Source organism: Salmo trutta, chromosome 11 (assembly GCF_901001165.1).
Source record: "Salmo trutta chromosome 11, fSalTru1.1, whole genome shotgun sequence".
NCBI lineage: Eukaryota > Metazoa > Chordata > Actinopteri > Salmoniformes > Salmonidae > Salmo > Salmo trutta.
Genome location: NC_042967.1, coordinates 12,133,729 through 12,155,047, shown reverse-complemented (window position 1 = coordinate 12,155,047; position 21,319 = coordinate 12,133,729). Strand labels below are relative to the sequence as shown.

General features: G+C 45.1%; 2 protein-coding genes across 3 annotated transcripts; one reads left to right on the top strand and one right to left on the bottom strand.

Moving 5' to 3' along the window:
• Positions 1-455: 455 nt before the first annotated feature.
• On the bottom strand, positions 456-16,245 carry gatb (glutamyl-tRNA(Gln) amidotransferase, subunit B). 2 transcript variants are annotated; one of them, XM_029766203.1, is made up of 13 exons: positions 16,003-16,239; positions 14,707-14,860; positions 14,406-14,519; positions 10,899-11,097; positions 10,053-10,175; positions 8,727-8,840; positions 5,875-5,959; positions 4,899-4,943; positions 4,152-4,344; positions 3,658-3,791; positions 2,519-2,597; positions 1,658-1,792; positions 456-839 (listed from the first exon to the last, which is right to left on the bottom strand). In XM_029766203.1, the coding sequence occupies exons 1-13, from the start codon at positions 16,155-16,157 to the stop codon at positions 714-716; spliced, it is 1,656 nt and encodes a 551-aa protein (XP_029622063.1). In that variant the 5' UTR covers positions 16,158-16,239; the 3' UTR covers positions 456-713. The 2 variants fall into 2 exon arrangements, with proteins under 2 accessions (XP_029622063.1, XP_029622064.1); XM_029766204.1 differs by lacking the exon at positions 2,519-2,597 and having other exon boundaries at positions 16,003-16,245.
• Positions 16,246-16,302: 57 nt separating this feature from the next.
• On the top strand, positions 16,303-17,431 carry dctpp1 (dCTP pyrophosphatase 1). Its single transcript, XM_029766205.1, has one exon. The coding sequence runs from the start codon at positions 16,421-16,423 to the stop codon at positions 16,967-16,969; it is 549 nt and encodes a 182-aa protein (XP_029622065.1). The 5' UTR covers positions 16,303-16,420; the 3' UTR covers positions 16,970-17,431.
• Positions 17,432-21,319: the final 3,888 nt, after the last annotated feature.

The following is a 21,319-nucleotide window of genomic DNA, read 5'->3' as shown; positions in this document are numbered from 1 at the left end:
CCTAACTAGAGAGAAGCATAGAAGGCTGAAGGATAGAGATGTATCTCCTTCACTTGACAGCCACAAGGGGGCGCTCACTACTCATGACTACTTCCTGTCTCTCCTCTGACTGAACACTGACCTCTAAATCATTCCTAATCCGATCCATTTTAGGAGATACATTGCATATATTACCTCTGTCCTCTGTTGCTCTCCTGATTCATTCCAGTGCTGCCAGAGGGCAGTGATAAAAGCAGAAAGATGACTTCTGGGACAACTCCCAAACTGCCTGGTAATGGGCCATACCTTTATTAGCTGTGTTCTGCCACTGGTGGGTTCAGAGTGTTCCAAACTGCAAAGGGATTCCAGAATGGCTCTTTTAAAGTGTGATTATTATGGAGGAAGTATATGCCATCCCATTCCATTGACAGTTTTAGATGAAGTGTGTGTTTGGCAGGGGATAAGTGTGCACACTCCAAAGAGAATTAGAATATATTTATGTACACAAATAAAGTTACAATACAACTGCAACAACTTAAAGCCGGTTACGGTGCCAAAAGACAACATGACAGACAGTTGATTTAGCAACAATAATCCTCTTGACCAGAGGACATGATAACTATGATGAAGCCATAAAGTTGTCATGCTTGCTGCCTCTTGGACCAGTTTGATATTCCACCAGGCATATAAAGGTTGAGGCAGTCAAGGTGGCCACAGACAGTGTTAGTTAGTCCTCAGGAGGTCTTCTGCTCCAGGATGGCCCGTACCAGGACTGGGTCAGCCCTGCCTTTAGTCTCCTTCTGGACCAGACCCATGAGCTTGTTCAGAACCTTCTTGTTCCCACTGCGGATGGCTTGGACCTGTAGGGGGCACAGTAACAGCAGCATAAATCACAAATACTTACGTTTGCGTTTAATTTATTGATCATCAACAGAATTCTATCAAGACTGCTACTTGCAAAAAGTAAATGAGCCTGTACACATCAAGCTCCTCATTAAGCTCAGGGACCTGAGTCTGAACCCCGCCCTGTGCAACTGGGTTCTGGATTTCCTGACGGGCAGCCCCCCAGGTGGTGAAGGTAGGAAACAACACCTCCACTTCGCTGATCCTCAACACAGGGGCCCCACAAGGGTGTGTGCTCAGCCCCCCTCCTGTACTCCCTGTTCACCCATGACTGCGTGGCCACGCACGTCTCTAACTCAATCACGACACAACAGTAGTAGGCCGGATTACCAACAATGACGAGACAGCCTACAGGGAGGAGGTGAGGGCCCTGGAGGAGTGGTGCCAGAATAATAACCCCTCTCTCTCCTAATGACAACAAAATGAAGGAGCTGATCGTGGACTTGAAGAAGATGAAAAGCTTCAAATTCCTCGGCGTACACATCACTGATAATCTGAAATGGTCCACCCACACAGACAGTGTGGTGAAGAAGGTGCAACAGCGCCTCTTCAACCTCAGGAGGCTAAAGAAATTTGGCTTGGCCCCTAAGACCCTCACAAACTTTTACAGATGCACAATTGAGAGCATCCTGTCGGGCTGAATCACCGCCTGGTATGGCAACTGCACCGCCAGGAACCGCAGGGCTCTTCAGAGGATGGTGTGGTCTGCCCAACGCATCACCAGGGGCAAACTACCTGCCCTCATTGTGGCAGCTCTTGCCCAGGGAGGCCTCACCTGGTCTGGGTGTGAGTCCACCACCTTCTGGCAAATCCTGTGGATCTCTATGCTGTCGTTGACCATCCCCAGGTCCTGCTCCTTGACGATCTGCTGGGCCGTTTTACCTGGGGTTTTCCACAGCTCCTGGAACACCTGTATGGAGCAATGAAACATTCAGGTTAAACCCCAATTGAAAATGATATAATATACACTGAGGGTACAAAACATTAAGGACACCTTCCTAATATTGAGTTGCACCCCCCTTTGCCCTCAGAACAGCTACAATTCATCAGGGCATGGACACTACAAGGTGTTGAAAGCGTTCCACAGGGATGCTGGCCCACATTGACTCCAAAGCTTCCCACAGTTGTGCCAAGTTGGCTGGATGTCCTTTGGGTGGTGGACCATTCTTGATACACATGGGAAACGGTTGAGTGTGAAAAACCCAGCAGCTTTGCAGTTCTTGACACACTCAAACCAGTTAGCCTGGCACCTACTACCATACCCAGTTCAAAGGCACTTCAATCTATTGTCTTGCCCATTCACCCTCTGAAGGCTTAAAAATCTTTCTTTAACCCGTCTCCTCCCCTTCATCTACACCGATTGAAGTGGATTTAACAAGTGACATCAATAAGGGATCATAGCTTTCACCTGGATTCACCTGGTCAGTCTGTGTCATGGAAAGTGTTAATAACATTTTGTACACTCAGTGTAGTAACACATATGGACTTTGCATTAAATGTTTTGGATGTTATGCCATTTTGTGATATTTGTCTCTCTCTCTCTCTCTCATATCTGTGTCTCTCTCTCATATCTGTCTCTCTCTCATATCTGTGTGTGTCTCTCTCTCTCTCATATCTCTCTCTCGCTCCCTCTCACCTGCTTGGCGATAGAAGAAGAGATTTGTCCATTCTCCTGGAGATTCAGTACCTGGGCTAGAGCTTGAGGAGAGATCGGACTGAGAGAGGGAGCAAGAGAGAGATATGAGAGAGAAAGAGACACACACAGATATGAGAGAGAGACAGATATGAGAGAGAGACACAGATATGAGAGAGAGACACACAGATATGAGAGAGAGAGACAGATATGAGACAGAGAGACAGATATGAGAGAGAGCGAGAGAGAGAGAGAGAAGAGAAGGAAGAGACAGAAAGCACAGGAGATGTCATTAGACCCAGTCTATCGTCTCCTGTGTGACAGTGTCTATGTACCCTGGAGTCACTGTGCTTATAATGAGAGGCTATTTGGCCCGTCTCTCTCTGTGACAGCCCATTGCCACCTACAGGGCACATGATCATCAATGCCGTCACGAATCCCCGAGTCAGACACACACTGAGCCAGAGACACACAGTCACATACACACTGACTGAGTTATGAACGGAAATATGAATAAACGAACAAACACGTGAATCCACACATAGTCAACATCCACTCTCACTTTTTTTTAAATGACAAAAAGGCACACAAACACCCACCCATCCACTCGTTCTCAGACAAAGACAAAACAAAACACATACTTTACTCTGTTTGATCAGTCTTAGAACAGTCTGGAGTGTAGGATAAAAACAGTAATATAAAAAAACAATAAAAACACTCAGCTTATTACCCAGATATATTCTCTATTCACATTCACGGCCTGCCATAGTAATAATGGAAGGTATCAACACGAAGACAGATAGGAAACATCGCAGGGGAAAAGCACATAAATTATGCTTCCAGTATGGAAATGATTTCAGGCCTCCGTCTAGCCAAGACGTTGGATCCTGAGATAGGATCTTCAACATGGGGTTTGAAGGCAACGCAAGACTGAAAAGAGTAGAACGGAGGAGGAGGAGGAGGAAGGGGAGGAGAGACACATGATAGGAGTTCGGGAGGGAGGGAGGGAGAAGAGGGCGAAACAAGATGAAGGATGTAGAGGAAGAATGATAGGGATGAGGTGGAGAGGAGAAAGAGAATGACTGAGGCTAGAGTAGGACACAGAGGAAGAGGAGGAGGAAGAGGACGACTGAGTGTCTCACCTCTGGCTGACACTCAGGTTCTGTTGATGGAGGAGGCCCTGCAGCTCGTTCATCACCCAGCCAATCACCTTTTTCGGTCCAGCCTTGGTCTCCTTGACGACGGCCTCAAAGTAGTCCATCAGCCCGTCCTCATTCTACAACAGGAGACCCAATGAAACACACTCAATAATACTGTATATACAACAATCTACTGCACCTTGCTGGACAGAGGCAGAAGTGCAGACAGGGTAACTGGCTGTGCAAGAATAGGTTACTTTGGTTAGTTATTAAATTGAGAGACAGTGAGGGAGAGAGTACAATGGAGAGATAAAGGAGAGGGGTAGCAGAAAGAGGGGGAGCAGAAAGTGCCAGAAAGTGGGAGGGTGAGAGACAGACAGGAAGACAGAAGATGAAAGCCAGAGAGATGGAGGGAGAAACCTACCTACCATCTCCTATAATTAACTTGCTCAGGTGGACGTTAACAGACACACCTACATACTGTAGTAGTCACTCACCACCAGGGTGAAGCTGTGTTCGGGGAGGATGCCGTAGGTCTCCACCAGCCTCTGCCTCCTGAAGCTGGGCAGCTCCGGCAGCCTCTTCCTCACCTCCTCCAGAACCACCACCTGGCTGGGGGCAACACCAGGGGGGGCTGTAGAGCACGCCTCGTACACCATCAGAGGAGGCAGGTTGGGCTCCGGCATGAACCTGGAGGGGGGGGGTTAGAAAGAAAGATGGAGAGAGAAGAAAAGAGAGCGAGGGGAGAGAGAAGAGAGAGGAGAGGTGAGAGTGCATGTGTGACAGAGGGAGCACCCAGAGCAAGCACGGTTAAAGACAACAGAGGAGAGAGGGAGCGAGAAAGAGTGAGATAAGAGGAGATGGAAAGGGAGCTGTTATCAGCAGTAGAGAAAGATAAGAGAGAAGTGCTGGCTGTATCTCTGCAGGCCTCTTAGACGGCACAGTGCCACACGGTCAGACGGAGGGCTGTCTCCTCTACACACAAAACACACACACACACACTTACACGCTTACTCTCCGTCACAGTTCTTGCTAACTGAAGCGTTAGGGCCGCGAGGTGGCGCATGTTTATCGGGATGTCCATCTACTGGGCCCCTAGGCACGATGACCTCTCTCCTCTCCTTCCTGTCTCGCTCCCCCTCTTCTCTCCACGCAGGCCCTACAGCAGTGATCTTATAATACCACACACCGTGCTGGAGGCTGTGCTGCTAGAACATTCTGAAGTGAATATGAGATGTACTCACCTGTAGTCCTGAAGGCCCTCCTTGTCTCTCATTGGAATGGTGTGACTGTAAAACAGACAGACACATGTTATGGCTTTGAGGTAGTGTATAACGATAGTGTTTCGCTCGTTATAACAGTTACTACGGCAGATTGTTCATGTTGAAGAGGCTGTAACTATGGGCGAGGGCCACAGGTGTGAGGTGAGGGCCCCCCAGTCATTCTGTGTAATTCTGGACCATGACAGAGCTGTGGGCCTTTGCTGTCAAACACACTCTGTCAGGCCCAATGCACGCACGCACGCACACACAGCCATGGGATGGTGTTATAGGCAGGTTGACGTTTATTGTCATGAGTCTTGTCCTGGAGGCAGAACTGAGCGATTTTCCCTTAGATAGGCCAGCTGCAAAGTCAAAATTGGCTTTTTGTTCTTCATTTAAGGTTAGGGTTAGGCATCAGGATATTAGCAGTGTGGTTAAGGTTAGGTTTAAAATCAGATTTTATGACTTTGTGGCTGTGCCAGCTATTGACCACTCTGCACAGCTGCCTCCAGTACAAGATTCATGACGAAAAACGCTAACTTGCGCATTAGAGGCAGGCCCCAGCTGTGTGAAGAGCAGCTCATTTCATGGGCTTTACAACCTTCGCTAGCATGCTGGTCCACAACACCAGACACTGACTGACTCCAAGTGGCCTCATTCATCATTCTTAAGTTACTAAAACATTTTCAAATCAACCTCAGAAGAGAGAATGTCTTGAGATCAAATATCACACTGGATATGGGAATACAGTGTTGAAATATGGGGGGTGAATATCTGACCCAAATAACTATTAAAACCCTGAAAAGACACATCCTGTGTACATTGTACCGTATCCTGTGAAACATCATATTCTTAGTCAATAGACATTTTTGACATGTTATCAGAAACACTCTCACTGTAACGTAATGGGACTTGTCGGCTCGACTTGGTTCGAGGGTTGGTTCTATAAGCCTCTTACCCTGTCTTGCCATCAAACGACCGTGTCTCGTTCTGCACCGTGCCGCCGCTCTCCAGGACAAACATCTGTCTCTGGATCTCATAGTCTGTTGATGAACACACACACACACACACACACACACACACACACACACACACACACACACACACACACAACACACACACACCAGGCCTGATCAGAAGCAAGCATCCAGCCCACTGGCACAGTGTTAGATCCTCCCAACATCTGCCATGACACATGGCCATGCCTGAAGTCTCCTAACTGCTGCTACATTAGTTCTCTGTGACAAACGACTATCTGGAGTTTTGACTTTTAAAAACTCTTTATCACTTCTCTGCACTAAGCTAAAATGGAAGTCTACTCTTGGGATAAATAATGCAAGCGGCCAAGTCACTTCGTATCACACCAACTGTTAATGGCCTGCTGCTCCCGGTGAAGAATTCCAATGGCCCCTATGACTCTCCACTTTCTCCAGTAAGTTGGAGACAGTTTGATGGGGAAACTCTGTACAAATGGAATTAGTGTTGACGGGAAATCTATTGTTCTGTAGAAAGCCAATTTAGCCTAAGTTAGGCATACAGACGGTGTGTGCTCAGTTGTTCCCTGAAACAAAACGGTCAATAAAGTTGTATTCTATATCTTCCTGAGTTTGTGTGGGTAGGAAAGTCCTCGTGCTTTCTGGTCAATGTTAACTATCCCTCGACACTAAACGTCTCTTCAGAAGACTTTCCATCTTCAGTTCCTGTCAACAGAAAGCCTGTTTCTCTGATTCCTGTGGGCAGAGAGAGTGACGACTGCCTTTCGGGATAAAACACCTCAGAAAGAACAAATCATGGAAAGACGTATGAAGTTGAGACAAGGGGAAGTTTTGGCAGTTACTTCACTGAGTTGTCTGAGAGAACATTCACACAGGCGAAGACAGATAAGGCCGGTGTGTGTGTGTGTGTGTGTTTATGCCTCATGGTGTCTCTAATCTTTGACTCCCAGTTTGACTTGCAGTGCACGCATAATTACACAGCCCTCCATCAGACGACTGTTTCAGAAAGATGACAGCCCATGAAAAGGATTCCATGCTGTTCGCTCTTTTTCTCTCTTTCTGTGTGTGTGTGTGTGTGTGTGTGTGTGTGTGTGTGTGTGTGTGTGTGTGTGTGTGTGTGTGTATCTATATTTCCCTGAGTGCTCATCCAACTAGCTCATTCCAGACCCACTGGGTTGTGACCGCTTCACTTCAGTACCTCCACTAACTCCCACCAATGACAATGAGGATATACCCTTCACACACTATTGTGCCAACCTGAACCAAACTGTTCTGGCTCAGATATTGTCTATTCACATTGTCCTTTTCGGCACGGTTCCAGCAACTATGGTGAAGGGCTTTAACCAGGCCAGCTCAATACAGCTTGGTTTGGCTCGGCTCAGTTTGGCCAGAGATACTCTATAACATAGTCCATATAATGACGAGATGGTCTTGTCTCTGCCCTGACGATGGGAGTCGTTGTCGCAAAGGCAGGCGGGAGGAGGCGAGATTAGATGGGAACATTCTAGCCAGAGGGCAGATACACTTGTAAACAATAGACAACTCCAATATCATTTATTTTCCTCAAAGTTGCTGAGATGCCACGTGCGTCCACTTATATATATATATAAATGAAAGTATGTGGACACCCCTTCAAATTAGTGGACACCCGTTGCTGACAGGTGTATAAAATTGAGCAAACAGCCATGCAATCTCCATAGACGAGCATTAACAGTAGAATGGCCTTACTGAAGAGCTCAGTTTACTTTCAACGTGGCATCGTCATAGGATGCCATCTTTCCAACAAGTCAGTTCGTCAAATTTCAGCCCTGCGAGAGTTGCCCCGGTCAACTGTAAGTGCTGTTATTGTGAAGTGGAAATGTCTCGGAGCAACAATGGCTCAGCCGCAAAGTGGTAGACCACACAAGCTCACAGAATGGGACCGGCGAGTGCTGTAGCGCATAGAAATCATCTGTCCTCGGTTGCATCACTCACTACAGAGTTCCAAACTGCCTCTGGAAGCAACATCAGCACAATAACTGTTTGTCAGGAGCTTCATGAAATGGGTTTCCATGGCCGAGCAGCAGCACAGCCATGGCAACCCACAAGCCTAAGATCACCATGCGCAATGCCAAGCATCGGCTAGAGTGGTATAAAGCTCGCTGCCATTGGACTCTGGAAAAGTGGAAATGCATTCTCTGGACAGACAAATCTGGGTTTGGCGGATGCCAGGAGAACGCAACCTGCCCCATTGCATAGTGCCAACTATAACGTTTGTTGGAAGAGGAAAAATGGTCTGGGGCTGGAGCCCTGACCTCAACCCCACCGAACACCTTTGGGATGAATTGGAACGCCGACTGCGAGCCAGGCCTAATCGCCCAACATCAGTGCCGACCTCACTAATGCTTGTAGCTGAATGGAAGCAAGTCCCCGCAGCAATGTTCCAACATCTAGTGGAAAGCCTTCCCAGAAGAGTGGAGGCTGTTATAGCAGCAAAAGGGGGGACCAACTCCATATTAATGCCCATGATTTTGGAATGAGATGTTGGAGCAGGTGTCCACATGTTTTTGGTCATGTAGTGTATATCAGTACATTCGTAACAACCTAAACATTATGCAACTTCTATTAGGTCAAATAAGCCTCACTTAGAAAATCAGCTATTACATTTTTTTTCTTACCAGATCCGATACTCTCTCATAGACCTCCATACAAAAACAATCCCCACTTGGTGTACTTATCGCCGTATTCTCGCGTGGACAGATAGACGCGAGTGGAGCTTCTCGCTTCGCCTCTCTGGTTTGGCTCAGTATTGTGAAAAGCCCTCTGCAGCACTCACCTATGGCCCTGGCCAGGTTGCGGGCACTGTTAATGTTCTTGACCTCAGTCCTGATGCCCCAAGGATCCCCAGGTCTGTGGACGGACACGTTGGCATCCACTCTCAGCTGGCCCTCTATAGCAAGAGAGAAAGTATGAGACAGCTGGCCCTCTATAGCAAGAGAGAAAGTATGAGACAGCTGGCCCTCCATAGCAAGAGAGAAAGTATGAGACAGCTGGCCCTCTATAGCAAGAGAGAAGGTATGAGACAGCTGGCCCTCTATAGCAAGAGAGAAGGTATGAGACAGCTGGCCCTCTATAGCAAGAGAGAAGGTATGAGACAGCTGGCCCTCTATAGCAAGAGAGAAAGTATGAGACAGCTGGCCCTCTATAGGAAGAGAGAAAGTATGAGACAGCTGGCCCTCTATAGGAGAGAGAAGGTATGAGACAGCTGGCCCTCTATAGCAAGAGAGAAGGAATAAGACAGCTGGCCCTCTATAGGAGAGAGGTATAAGACAGCTGGCCCTCTATAGGAGAGAGGTATAAGACAGCTGGCCCTCTATAGGAGAGAGGTATAAGACAGCTGGCCCTCTATAGGAGAGAGGTATAAGACAGCTGGCCCTCTATAGGAGAGAGGTATAAGACAGCTGGCCCTCTATAGGAGAGAGGTATAAGACAGCTGGCCCTCTATAGCAAGAGAGAAGGTATGATACAGCTGGTCCTCTATAGCAAGAGAGAAGGTATGATACAGCTGGTCCTCTATAGCAAGGGAGAAGGTATGATACAGCTGGTCCTCTATAGCAAGAGAGAAGGTATGATACAGCTGGTTCTCTATAGCAAGAGAGAAGGTATGATACAGCTGGTCCTCTATTGCAAGAGAGAAGGTATGATACAGCTGGTCCTCTATAGCAAGAGAGAAGGTATGATACAACTGGTCCTCTATAGGAGAGAGAAGGTATGAGACAGCTGGCCCTCTACAGGAAGAGAGAAGGTATGATACAGCTGGTTCTCTATTGCAAGAGAGAAGGTATGATACAGCTGGTCCTCTATAGCAAGAGAGAAGGTATGATACAGCTGGTCCTCTATGGCAAGAGAGAAGGTATGATACAGCTGGTCCTCTATAGCAAGAGAGAAGGTATGAGACAGCTGGTCCTCTATAGCAAGAGAGAAGGTATGATACAGCTGGTCCTCTATTGCAAGAGAGAAGGTATGATACAGCTGGTCCTCTATTGCAAGAGAGAAGGTATGATACAGCTGGTCCTCTATTGCAAGAGAGAAGGTATGATACAGCTGGTCCTCTATTGCAAGAGAGATACGGCGCCCCTGTGTCCAATGCAGGCCTCCCCACCAGCCATGTTTCCCTGGCAGGTCCCTAGAGCCTGCAGTATGAGCTGCATCTCTCTGACGGCTGCTGCTGCCTCCTCTCCACAGCTCATGTCTGGCTCCATCACCAGCTCCATCAGTCCCACACCTGGAGGGAGAGAGAGATGTTACATACACTCCCCATATGCCTACATAGGATTTGGCTAGCCAGTCCCTGTTCTGTCTAGATCTGTATATACTAGTTGGAGCTCTATGGTAGACTCCTCTTGGAGTCTATGAGTGTTTGAACTCTATGGGAGCTGCTCTGTTGAGGTATACCAACGGGAAGCTAATCTCCATCTACCTGCTCTGTTGAGGGACACCAACGGGAAGCTAAACTCCATCTACCTGCTCTGTTGAGGTACACCGATGGGAAGCTAAACTCCATCTACCTGCTCTGTTGAGGTACACCAACGGGAAGCTAAACTCCATCTACCTGCTCTGTTGAGGTACACCGATGGGAAGCTAAACTCCATCTACCTGCTCTGTTGAGGTACACCGATGGGAAGCTAAACTCCATCTACCTGCTCTGTTGAGGTATACCAACGGGAAGCTAAACTCCATCTACCTGCTCTGTTGAGGTACACCGATGGGAAGCTAAACTCCATCTACCTGTTCTGTTGATGTACACCGATGGGAAGCTAAACTCCATCTACCTGCTCTGTTGAGGTACATCGATGGGAAGCTAAACTCCATCTACCTGCTCTGTTGAGGTATACCAACGGGAAGCTAAACTCCATCTACCTGCTCTGTTGAGGTACACCGATGGGAAGCTAAACTCCTTCTACCTGCTCTATTGAGCTACACCGATGGGAAGCTAAACTCCATCTACCTGCTCTGTTGAGGTCTATAAGGGTCTGGCTCCTGTAGTCATCGTGGAGGCTCTTGCCACTGTCCTGCTCTAACTGGATCTGTTTGATCCTGACACTCTTGGTGACCACCGTGTTCCTCTTACGGCCCCCCAGGTGACTGTAGGTCAGGGTGCCGTCCACAGCGATGGGCAGCCTCTGTTGGGTGATCTGGTAACCCGCCTGGACAGAGGAAACACATGAAACTAGAAAAGGTCAATTCTGTGTGCTTGCTTCAGCAGTCTAAATGTGTCTCATTTATCAGGTATGTAATAGCTTGGTCTCATATGCTGTATAAACTTGACATTTGGCATGACAACGATTATAGGTATTACCTATAGATGACTCCTCGCAAACAGATCTGGGACCAGGCTTAGGTATTTAATTACAGCCACTATATAATACAATTAAGTAATGTATATTATAGACACTATAGGAAAACATGGGGATAATACCGAAATAAACTTGGCCTGCATAATCAACGATTTACCATTACAATTAACTTGGAAATAACTTTAAATATTTCAAAGGGGTCAAGAGTGTTATGAACAAAATAGAAAACCCTGCATTAAACATGAGCTAAGATTCAGCCATTAGTTAGTTACTTTGGGGGGGATAATAGGCCCCTAAAACTGGTTACTCCAACTCATTATTATGCAGTTGGAATATTATTGTTGTTTCGTTGAGAGGGGTTCAAAGTCACAAAAGCGAACTGAATTAATATTTTATCTGTTCTCTTATTCTGAAGAGCCACTGTGCTGGCTGCCGCTATTCCACAAGTGAGTACGGTAGCACTATGTCCCGTTGCCACGGCAACCGGCGCTAGAAAAGACTAAACATTCATCATACTTATTGGCATGCCGACGGAAGAAAAAGAAAGGGAAGGAATAAATATGAGCAAAAAAAGGAGAGAAATAAAGTGAATTTACCATAACCATCTGTGTGTTGTACTGTACCTGATCAACAAATCAATCATTGGCAACAACACAAGCATAATGAACCACGTGAGACATTCCATTTTATCTTAGCGATGTACTATAAATACAGGATTATAGCATTAAAAGATGCTGATTTCTCCCTTTCTAGAATAATCAATTCACTCATAGAGCTTTGTCAGTGTCAATGCAAATGTAATTCATTACAATTCATTAGCGCAAGTGCCTCCTAGTTAGCATAGTGTATGCATTGCTGTTCACACACAGGTTACATTAGTTAGCTTAGCATCCACCAAAATGGTGGATCATTTACAATTCCTGCATAATCACTGAAGGGGTGTTGGTGCTTTGTATAATGAAGGGCAGCTGAAGTTGGATGCAGACCAGTGGTGGTAAAAAACTGCTACTGGAAGCCTCTGGGTCCTTCAAGCTCTTCTCGTCACACCCCAGCCCCAAAGCCTAATGAGCAGTCTGGTATTAAAGCACTCAGTCGGTTCAGGAAAGTAAATCCAAACCTGAGAGCTCTCTCTCCAACTATTTGTCGTTTTCTCCAACTAGAGCTCTCTCTCCAGCTATTTGTCGTTTTCAGATTCGGTTCACTTCAACGGATTCATGATTCGATGCACCAATCTATTCCCCTCTACAACCCTGGATTCAACTAGGCCTAGCTACTGTACATCCACGTCCCACGAAACAGATCCATTTGAGTCATTAAATAGTCGTCAGGGATAAACGTCTGCACAGAAAACACTCCAGAAAAGTCTAATTATGCATATCCGCTAGTAGCTTAGTGTGAAGCTGCTGGTGCATGTTATTAAGAAGAGGCTAGCTGTTATAACACCTGCCTGTCACTTCAATTCATTCCTGCTGCTGGTCAGGCAAGCGCATCATAAATCATGTAATGAGCAGCAGTGCGTTCGTTGTGTGAAATTAAATCATGGAACACATCAATAATGCACAACTCCATATATGTGTTCTTAATAAATGCATGTTTTTCTTATGTCCTCGTTCTCTCTACTTCAATAGGCTGCTAGTAAAATAGTTTAATAGAGAATGTGCTGCTTAATGCTTCAGTCATCACGGCTATTATTTTCTCGCTCTACATATCATGAAGAGAGCATGAACATCACTCCCAACTGAATTTAACGCATTAGCAGGATTCATTATGCAATATAGGCCTTTTACCCTCCCTCCCTATTCCCTGTCTATTTCCCAGGTCTGGTAAAACACAAGTGTTGTCTACAGCGTAAGCAAAAACATATTTATAAGCATTGGTACCACTTGTGGGCATGGTGAACATTTAAATCTTAACTAGCACTATCGTTTCAACAGCATGTTTTAACATAACCCAGAGAGAGAGGTGATGCAACACTCAGTAAGCGGACCGAAAATCTACAACGGGGAAACAAGATGAGGTGGGATTTGGGAATAATCCTTCGGCTTCCTGCTGGGATTTCACCCCTGGGATACATGTCGGAGCTTTTGAAATCAATAATGTACCTCTGCTGCGAGGAAGGATTATGCAGCTGTAGCCTCACGATAACATTATTACCAATGAATCTGACTGCTGGGTTCGAAGACAACTCAATCTTCTAACAATCTAGGCTTGGCAGGCCTTGTGTTGATCATATGCTTTCATTCAAAAGAACTAGAATGACTTAGGCCATCATGTCATCTAGTCCATTTCTTAATTGACAGGATATTGACATACCATAACATTAAGACAACAGCACTGACAACCCGACGATCAACAATCCATTCCCTGACCCCACAAAATAACCCTCACAAGCTACTCTATTGGTCATTAGAAATGACCTTGATCTTAGGACAAAGTCAGGGAAGCTTTTGAAACTCTTCACTCATCTAATACAGGAAAGGTATGGATTGCACTGTAACAGACAAATCTCCTAGCTGTCTTGTCATTTTCTTCAGAGTGGAAAGTCCCATTATGGTATAATACCGCTAAGGCACTTAAATTATTCAAATTCATCCTTTTCTCAGGCCACAATTTCTCATCATCAGCTCGTCAAGAGTAATGTCAGGGTCATTTCTTTCTACATAGGTCACATTAAGCTAGGGCTGCCCATCTTTCCAAAGTGAAATGAAACTTTTTGGGAGGCTTTGTTGGGCAATTGCTATTGAATCTCATCGACTCTTCCAATGACATGTCTTGATGTCAAGGTCATAAAATGTCAGTCATAACGGCACTAACATTACCCAGGAGCGCCTGGCAGCAAGGTGAGGGTGAATATCACTTGGCCGCGACTTAACTTCTAACAGCTAACAGATTGCAGGAACAGAAGCTGTCATTTGGCTAGATATCGGTGGCAATAAGGAAGTAAAATGGCAAAGTTACTTTGGGGAGAGATGGCTGCTTTGACCGACGAGAGCTACTTATTAACGGGGGAGTAAGTTGTCTCATCTGTGATTTAGGCCGGGTTACTGTATTCAATAACTTTGTAAAAACTGCTGATGCAGCCTAAAAAGGGCTTTAGACATAAATGTGATTGACGATTGCTTGTGATTGGAGGATAGATGGGGTCGGGGTTGACTTACAGGAAGGTCAGCGTAGAAGTAGTGCTTCCTGTCAAAGAGAGACTTCCTGTTGATGGTACAGTTAAGGGCCAAGCCTGTCATCACTGCAGCCTCCACACATCGTCTGTTCAGCACCTGAGGAGGAAGAGGAAAGGAACTTTCCTTTGACCGAGTAGGCCTATGTACACCGACATATTGTAGGCTAGGTTACATAGACCAGATTATGTTATGATGGACAACTGTATTATTACGCAACGAATAGACAAACAAACAGCCTTTATTGACATGAGGCATGCTTATCATCAGATGCACGATAACTCACAGGTAGAGTTCCAGGTAAGGAGGCATCAAAGAAGGACACCAGGGAGTTAGGTGGAGCCTGGAACCCGACCTGGGAGCCAGAAAACAGCTTGGTGTTGGAGTGGATCTGAGCATGGATCTCCAGACCCACCACACCGACCAGGTCCTGGGGAGCACTAGAAGCACACAATCACAGTCAGAGAAATGAACACTTACAAATGGGAGGCCACCATATCAACTCCACGATTTCATTTTCTGAACTGACTAATAGACTGGACTTATGAATAGCTAACTGCCAGGGTTGTCTGTTATAGGAGTTTAGATGTGGGTCATTAATTACAGTGCAACATTTATGTAGACAGTTCTGTTGGTGGACTTATTGCCGCGTTCAAAACAGGGAACTCGGAAATCTCCAACTTCAGTGCGTTCAACAACTGGGAACTGGGGAAAAACGTGCTCCGATTGGGGGAAGAAAAAAAAAATCGATATGAACAGTCATCCAACTCTGAACTATTTCACTGGTCATCCCCAAAGCCAATTCCTCATTCGGCCGCCTTTCCTTCCAGTTCTCAGCTGCCAATGACTGGAACGAACTGCAAAAATCACTGAAGCTGGAGACTCATATCTCCCTCACTAGCTTTAAGCACCAGCTGTCAGAGCAGCTCACAGATCACTGCACCTGTACATAGCCCATCTGTAAATAGCCCATCCAACTACCTCATCCCCATAATCACCTAATTTGCTCACATTGTATATAGACTTATTTTTCTACTGTATTATTGACTGTATGTGTCGAACTGCTTTGCTTTATCTTGGCCAGGTCGCAGTTGTAAATGAGAACTTGTTCTCAACTTGCCTACCTGGTTAAATAAAGGTGAAATAATGTATTTTTTTAAAACTCGGGCCTCTTTCTAGAGCTCCGACTTTCCGACCTAAATATCACTGACGTCATGAGTTCCCAGTTGTTTTGAATGCGGCATATCAGCAAAACGTTAGTGACATCATCCTACCTAATCAAAGTCATTCAGAATCCCTGTCAAGACAACCTGTGAGGATGCTCTGAAGGCAGAGAGGGGTAAGAAGGACACTATTTACATATTTATAAAGGAAGCTATCAATGCAGACGACTAGCTATAAATAAACTGCATGAAGGTTTTTAAGTAACAGCAATGTTTGCAACGTCTAAATACGGAGGGAATGTGGTTATGAATGATGTGCGACTGTCATCCTCGCTAACTAGCACAGGCGCGCACACGATACACAAACAGTGCACATCAGTGCGAGCTAGCTAACGTTAGCATTCACTCCGTGGACCTACCTTTTCCGTTTTGTTTGGGCTTGACTCTGGCATCGGGAGACAGACATACATATTCTCCGTATCACACACCAACTGTGCCTTCGGTAAGTAATCGTTGGATAAAATATTGCAATTTGTTTATTCATATTACATAGCAGTGCAGAGGAGCCTGCCATGTTTAGCCTTTCTATTTAGGGTATTATGGTAGTTGTAGTCATAGTAAATTAGTTTCACACAAAGTCCGAGGGCAAATGCCTTTAGGAACACTAAACACCCCACAATGCAACCCATATTTCGAATTTCCGGCGATTTATGTTACACCTTCCGGGTTACAAGAGCAGCGTCTATGTGGCGGGAGTTTTCCCATATTGTCGTCAAGGTTGGCTGTTTACAGCGAAGTAAGTGTTGATCCGTGCAATAGTTTGGTGTAAAATTGACAATGGCAATGAACGGCGATGGAGTGCATGGACTGGACAGAGAGACGGTGGCCCCATCTGAAGCTAAACACACCAATGGCACTCCTAGCAAGTCAAAAATAGCTTGTGAAAACGGCGAGGCAGACACCCACGCTGCCAAACAAAATGGAACTAAGAGAAGAACCCCAACTGATACGTTCTCTTTCACTGCCGAACCTACCATCGAAGACATACGACGGATGCAAGCGGAATTTACTGACGAGCGAGACTGGAACCAGTTCCACCAACCCCGCAACCTCCTGCTAGCTATGGTCGGAGAAGTGGGCGAGGTATCGGAGCTGTTCCAGTGGCGTGGCGAGGTGACCGAAGGACTTCCCGGCTGGACCGACTCCGAGCGCGAGCACCTGGCACATGAACTCAGCGACGTCCTCATCTACCTAGTTGAGCTGGCCGAGAAGTGTCATATCGATTTACCCCAAGCAGTGCTGTGCAAAATGGCCCTAAATAGGCTGAAGTACCCAGCCAGCAAGGTGCATGGCTCGTCTAAGAAGTACACTGAATACAAGGACTGAGCGATTGCATGCTGTCATGCCCAATTGGCGTAATGAATACACCCCTGCATTTACAAAGTAGACAAGAACTGAAAAATACTGTTCAACTTCAGTTAATGGCAATGGAGAATGTTTATACCTTTTTATTTAGTGAACTACTGTATCTCAATAGTTGGTCAAACTGCCCTTAACTGCTTTTAGTTTTATAAAGTGCGTTTTGAATCTGTTTTTCTTGAACTATATGGGTATTCATCTTTTGACTTCCCTCTGGTTTGTCATTTTAACTGTTCACCAAAGTCAAATGTATAGGCCCTTGTAAGAAGTCAATTTTATTTTTCATAGTATGAGTAACTACATTAATCTCTTAAATCCATATTGTTGTCCATGATCGATGGAAGCTATGTTCTTTTGTTGCTTTAAATTCAGTGCATGTGTGCAACTAATAGAGTCTTCTGCCCAAAAGTAAAAGTGCCTTCAACTATACTTGCTGTCCTGCAGATGTTTTGTAATTTATGTATATTGACTCTGTAATGCATTTATCAATCAGATCAATTGTAGACTGATTTAATCACTATTACCTTATTTACTTCCCTGGGAAATTAGCTACAATGGGAGATGGGGAAATGAACACACGCACACAATGCTACTATGGGAGATGAGGGAAATTAGTGAGTTACTCTTGTAACTGTTCATTTTGATAAGCAGTCTGTTAAACAGTAGTGTTTAATGGCCCCAGGCCTATGGTTAGCCATCCAATATGTAGGCTACCGATGTATGTTTGGACAAATCCGATGGTTTAATGAGCTACAAGTATACTGAAAAATATAAATGCAACCATTTCAAAGATGTAACTGAGTTGTAATTCATATAAGGATATTAGTTGATTGAAATAAATTCATTAGGCCCTAATCTATGGATTTCACATGACTGAGAGTACAGATATGCATCTATTGGTCACACATACTTTTTTTTAAAGGGTAGGGGCGTGGAGTCAGTATCTGGCGTAACAACCGTTTGCCTTATGCAGCGCATCACATCTTCACAAAGAGTTGATTAGGCTGTTGATTGTGGCCTGTGGAATGTTGTCCCACTCTTCAATTGCTTTGCGACGTTGCTGGATACTGTCGTACATGTCTATCCAAAACATCCTCAGTGGGTGAGTATGCAGGCCATGGAAGACCTGGGACATTTTCAGCTTCCAGGAATTGTGTACAGGTCCTTGAGATATGGGGCAGTGCATTATCATGCTGAAACATGAGATGATGGCGGCGGATGAATGGCACGACAATGGGCCTCAGGATCTTGTCACGGTATCTCTGTGCATTCACATTTCCATAGATAAAATGCAATTGTGTTCATTGTAGCTTATGCCTGCACATTCCATAACCGCACTGCCACCATGGGGCGCTCTGTTAACAATGACATCAGCATACCTCTTGCCCACACACTGTCATACACGTGGTCTGCAGTTGTGAGGCCGGTTGGACATACTGCCAAATTCTCTAAAATGACTTCAGGCGGCTTATGTTAAAGAAATTAACATTCAATTATCTAGCAACAACTCTGGTGGACATTCCTGCAGTCAGCATGCCAATTAGACGCTCCCTCAAAACTTGAGATACACCTGCTCATCGAACATCTCATTCCAAAATCATGGGCATTAATATGGAGTTGGTCCCCCCCTTGCTGCTGTAACAGCCTCCACTCTTTTGGGAAGGCTTTCCACTAGATGTTGAAACATTGCTGCGGGGATTTGCTTAAATTGAGCCACAAGAGCATTAGTGAGGTCGTGCACTGATGTTGGGCGATTAGGCCTGGCTCGCAGTCGGCGTTCCAATTCATACCAAACGTGTTTGATGGGGTTGAGGTCAGGGCTCTGTGCAGGCCAGTCAAGTTCTTCCACACCGATCTTGACGAACCATTTCTGTATGGACCTCACTTTGTGCACAGGGGCATTTTCATGCTGGAACAAAGGGCCTTCCTCAAACTGTTGCCACAAAGTTGGAAGCACAGAATCGTCTAGAATGTCATTGTATGCTGTAGCGTTAAGATTTCCCTTCACTGGAACTAAGGGGCCTAGCCCGAACCTTGGGAAACAGCCCCAGACCATTATTCCTACTCCACCAAACTTTACAGTTGGCACTATGCATTGGGGCAGGTAGCATTCTACTGGCATCCGGCGAGCCCAGATTCGCCCGTCGGACTGCCAGATGGTTAAGCATGATTCATCACTCCAGAGAACGCGTTTCCACTTCTCCAGAGTCCAATGGCGGCGAGCTTTACGCCACTCCAGCTGATGCTTGGCATTGCGCATGGTGATCTTAGGCTTGTGTGCGGCTGCTCAGCCATGGAAACCCATTTCACGAAGCTCCCAACGAACAGTTATTGTGCTGACATTGCTTCTAGAGGCAGTTTGGAACTCAGTAATAAGTGTTGCAACCGAGGACAGATGATTCTTACGCACTACACGTTTTAGCACTCGGTGGTCCCACAGGCCACAAGAGGTGTGGCTGAAATAACCAAATCCACTAATTTTATACTTTTGTATATACAGTTGAAGTCAGACGTTTACATACACTTAGGTTGGAGTCATTAAAACTCGTTTTTCAACCACTCCACAAATTTCTTGTTAACAAACTATAGTTTTGGCAAGTCGGTTAGGACATCTACTTTGTGCATGACACAAGTAATTTTTACAACAATTGTTTACAGACAGATTATTTCACTTATCATTCACTGTATCACAATTCCAGTGAGTCAGAAGTTTACATACACTAAGTTGACTGTGCCTTTAAACAGCTTGGAAAATTCCAGAAAAAAATGTCATGGCTTTAGAAGCTTCTGATAGGCTAATTGACATAATTTGTGTCAATTGGAGGTGTACCTGTGGATGTATTTCAAGATCTACCTTCAAACTCAGTGCCTCTGCTTGACATCATGTGAAAATCAAAAGAAATCAGCTAAGACCTCAGAAAAAATGTGTAGACCTCCACAAGTCTGGTTCATCCTTGGAGCAATTTCCAAACTTCTGAAGGTACCACGTTCATCTGTACAAACAATAGTACGCAAGTATAAACACCATGGGACCAAACAGCCGTCATACCGCTCAGGAAGGAGACACGTTCTGTCTCCTAGAGATGAAAGTACTTTGGTGCATCATGTTGTGGGGGTGCTTTGCTGCAGGAGGGACTGGTGCACTTCACAAAATAGATGGCATCATGAGGAGGAAAATTATGTGGATCAGTCAGGAAGTTAAAGCTTGGTTGCAATTGGGTCTTCCAAATGGACAATGACCCCAAGCATACTTCCAAAGTTGTGGCAAAATGGCTTAAGGACAACAAAGTCAAGGTATTGGAGTGGCCATCACAAAGCCCTGACCTCAATCCTATAGAAAATTTGTGGGAAGAACTGAAAAAGCGTGTGTGAGCAAGGAGGCCTACAAACCTGACTCAGTTACACCAGCTCTGTCAGGAGGAAGGGGACAAAATTCACCCAACTTATTGTGGGAAGCTTGTGGAAGACTACCCAAAACGTTTGACCCAAGATAAACAATTTAAAGGCAGTACTACCAAATACTAATGGAGTGTATGTAAACTTCTGACCCACTGTGAATGTGATGAAAGAAATAAAAGCTGAAATGAATCATTCTCTCTATTATTCTGACATTTCACATTCTTAAAATAGTGGTGACCCTAACTGACCTAAGACAGGGAAATTGTACTAGGATTAAATGTCAGGAATTGTGAAAAACTGAGTTTAAATGTATTTGGCTAAGGTGTATGTAAACTTCTGACTTCAACTGTATAGTCTATCTGTGGCATTACATTTTAGAGTGGCCTTTATCCCTAGCGCAAGGTGCACCTGTGTAATGATCATGCTGTTTAATCAACTTCTTGATATGCCACACCTATCAGGCAGATGGGTTATCTTGGCAAAGAAGAAATGCTCACTCACTGGGATGTAAACAAATGTGTGCACAACATTTGAGAGAAATAAGATTTATGTGTGTATGGAACATTTCTGGGATATTTTATTTCAGCTGATGAAACATGGGACCAACACTTTACATATTCCGTTTTATATTTTTATTCAGTGTACAGTTGAAGTCGGAAGTTTACATACACCTTAACAAATATATTTAAACTCAGTTCTTCACAATTCCTGACATTTAATCCTAGTAACAATTCCCTGTGTTAGGTCAGTTAGGATCACTACTTTATTTTAAGAATGTGAAATGTCAGAATAATAGTAGAGAGTGATTCATTTCAGCTTATATTTCTTTTATCACATTCCCAGTGGGTCAGAAGTTTACATACACCCAATTAGTTTTTGGTAGCATTGCCCTTAAATTGTTTAACTTGGGTCAAACGT

Bases quoted from the DNA above. Each gene is read 5' to 3' on its own strand.
- dctpp1 (XM_029766205.1), top strand. From the start codon at position 16,421: ATGGCAATGAACGGCGATGGAGTGCATGGACTGGACAGAGAGACGGTG.
- gatb (XM_029766203.1), bottom strand. From the start codon at position 16,157: ATGGCAGGCTCCTCTGCACTGCTATGTAATATGAATAAACAAATTGCA. The intron at 1,793-2,518 runs GTGAGAGGGAGC...TGCTCCATACAG, and splicing joins CTTCTTCTATCGCCAAGCAG to GTGTTCCAGGAGCTGTGGAA. The intron at 840-1,657 runs GTGAGGCCTCCC...TGCCCCCTACAG, and splicing joins TGGACTCACACCCAGACCAG to GTCCAAGCCATCCGCAGTGG.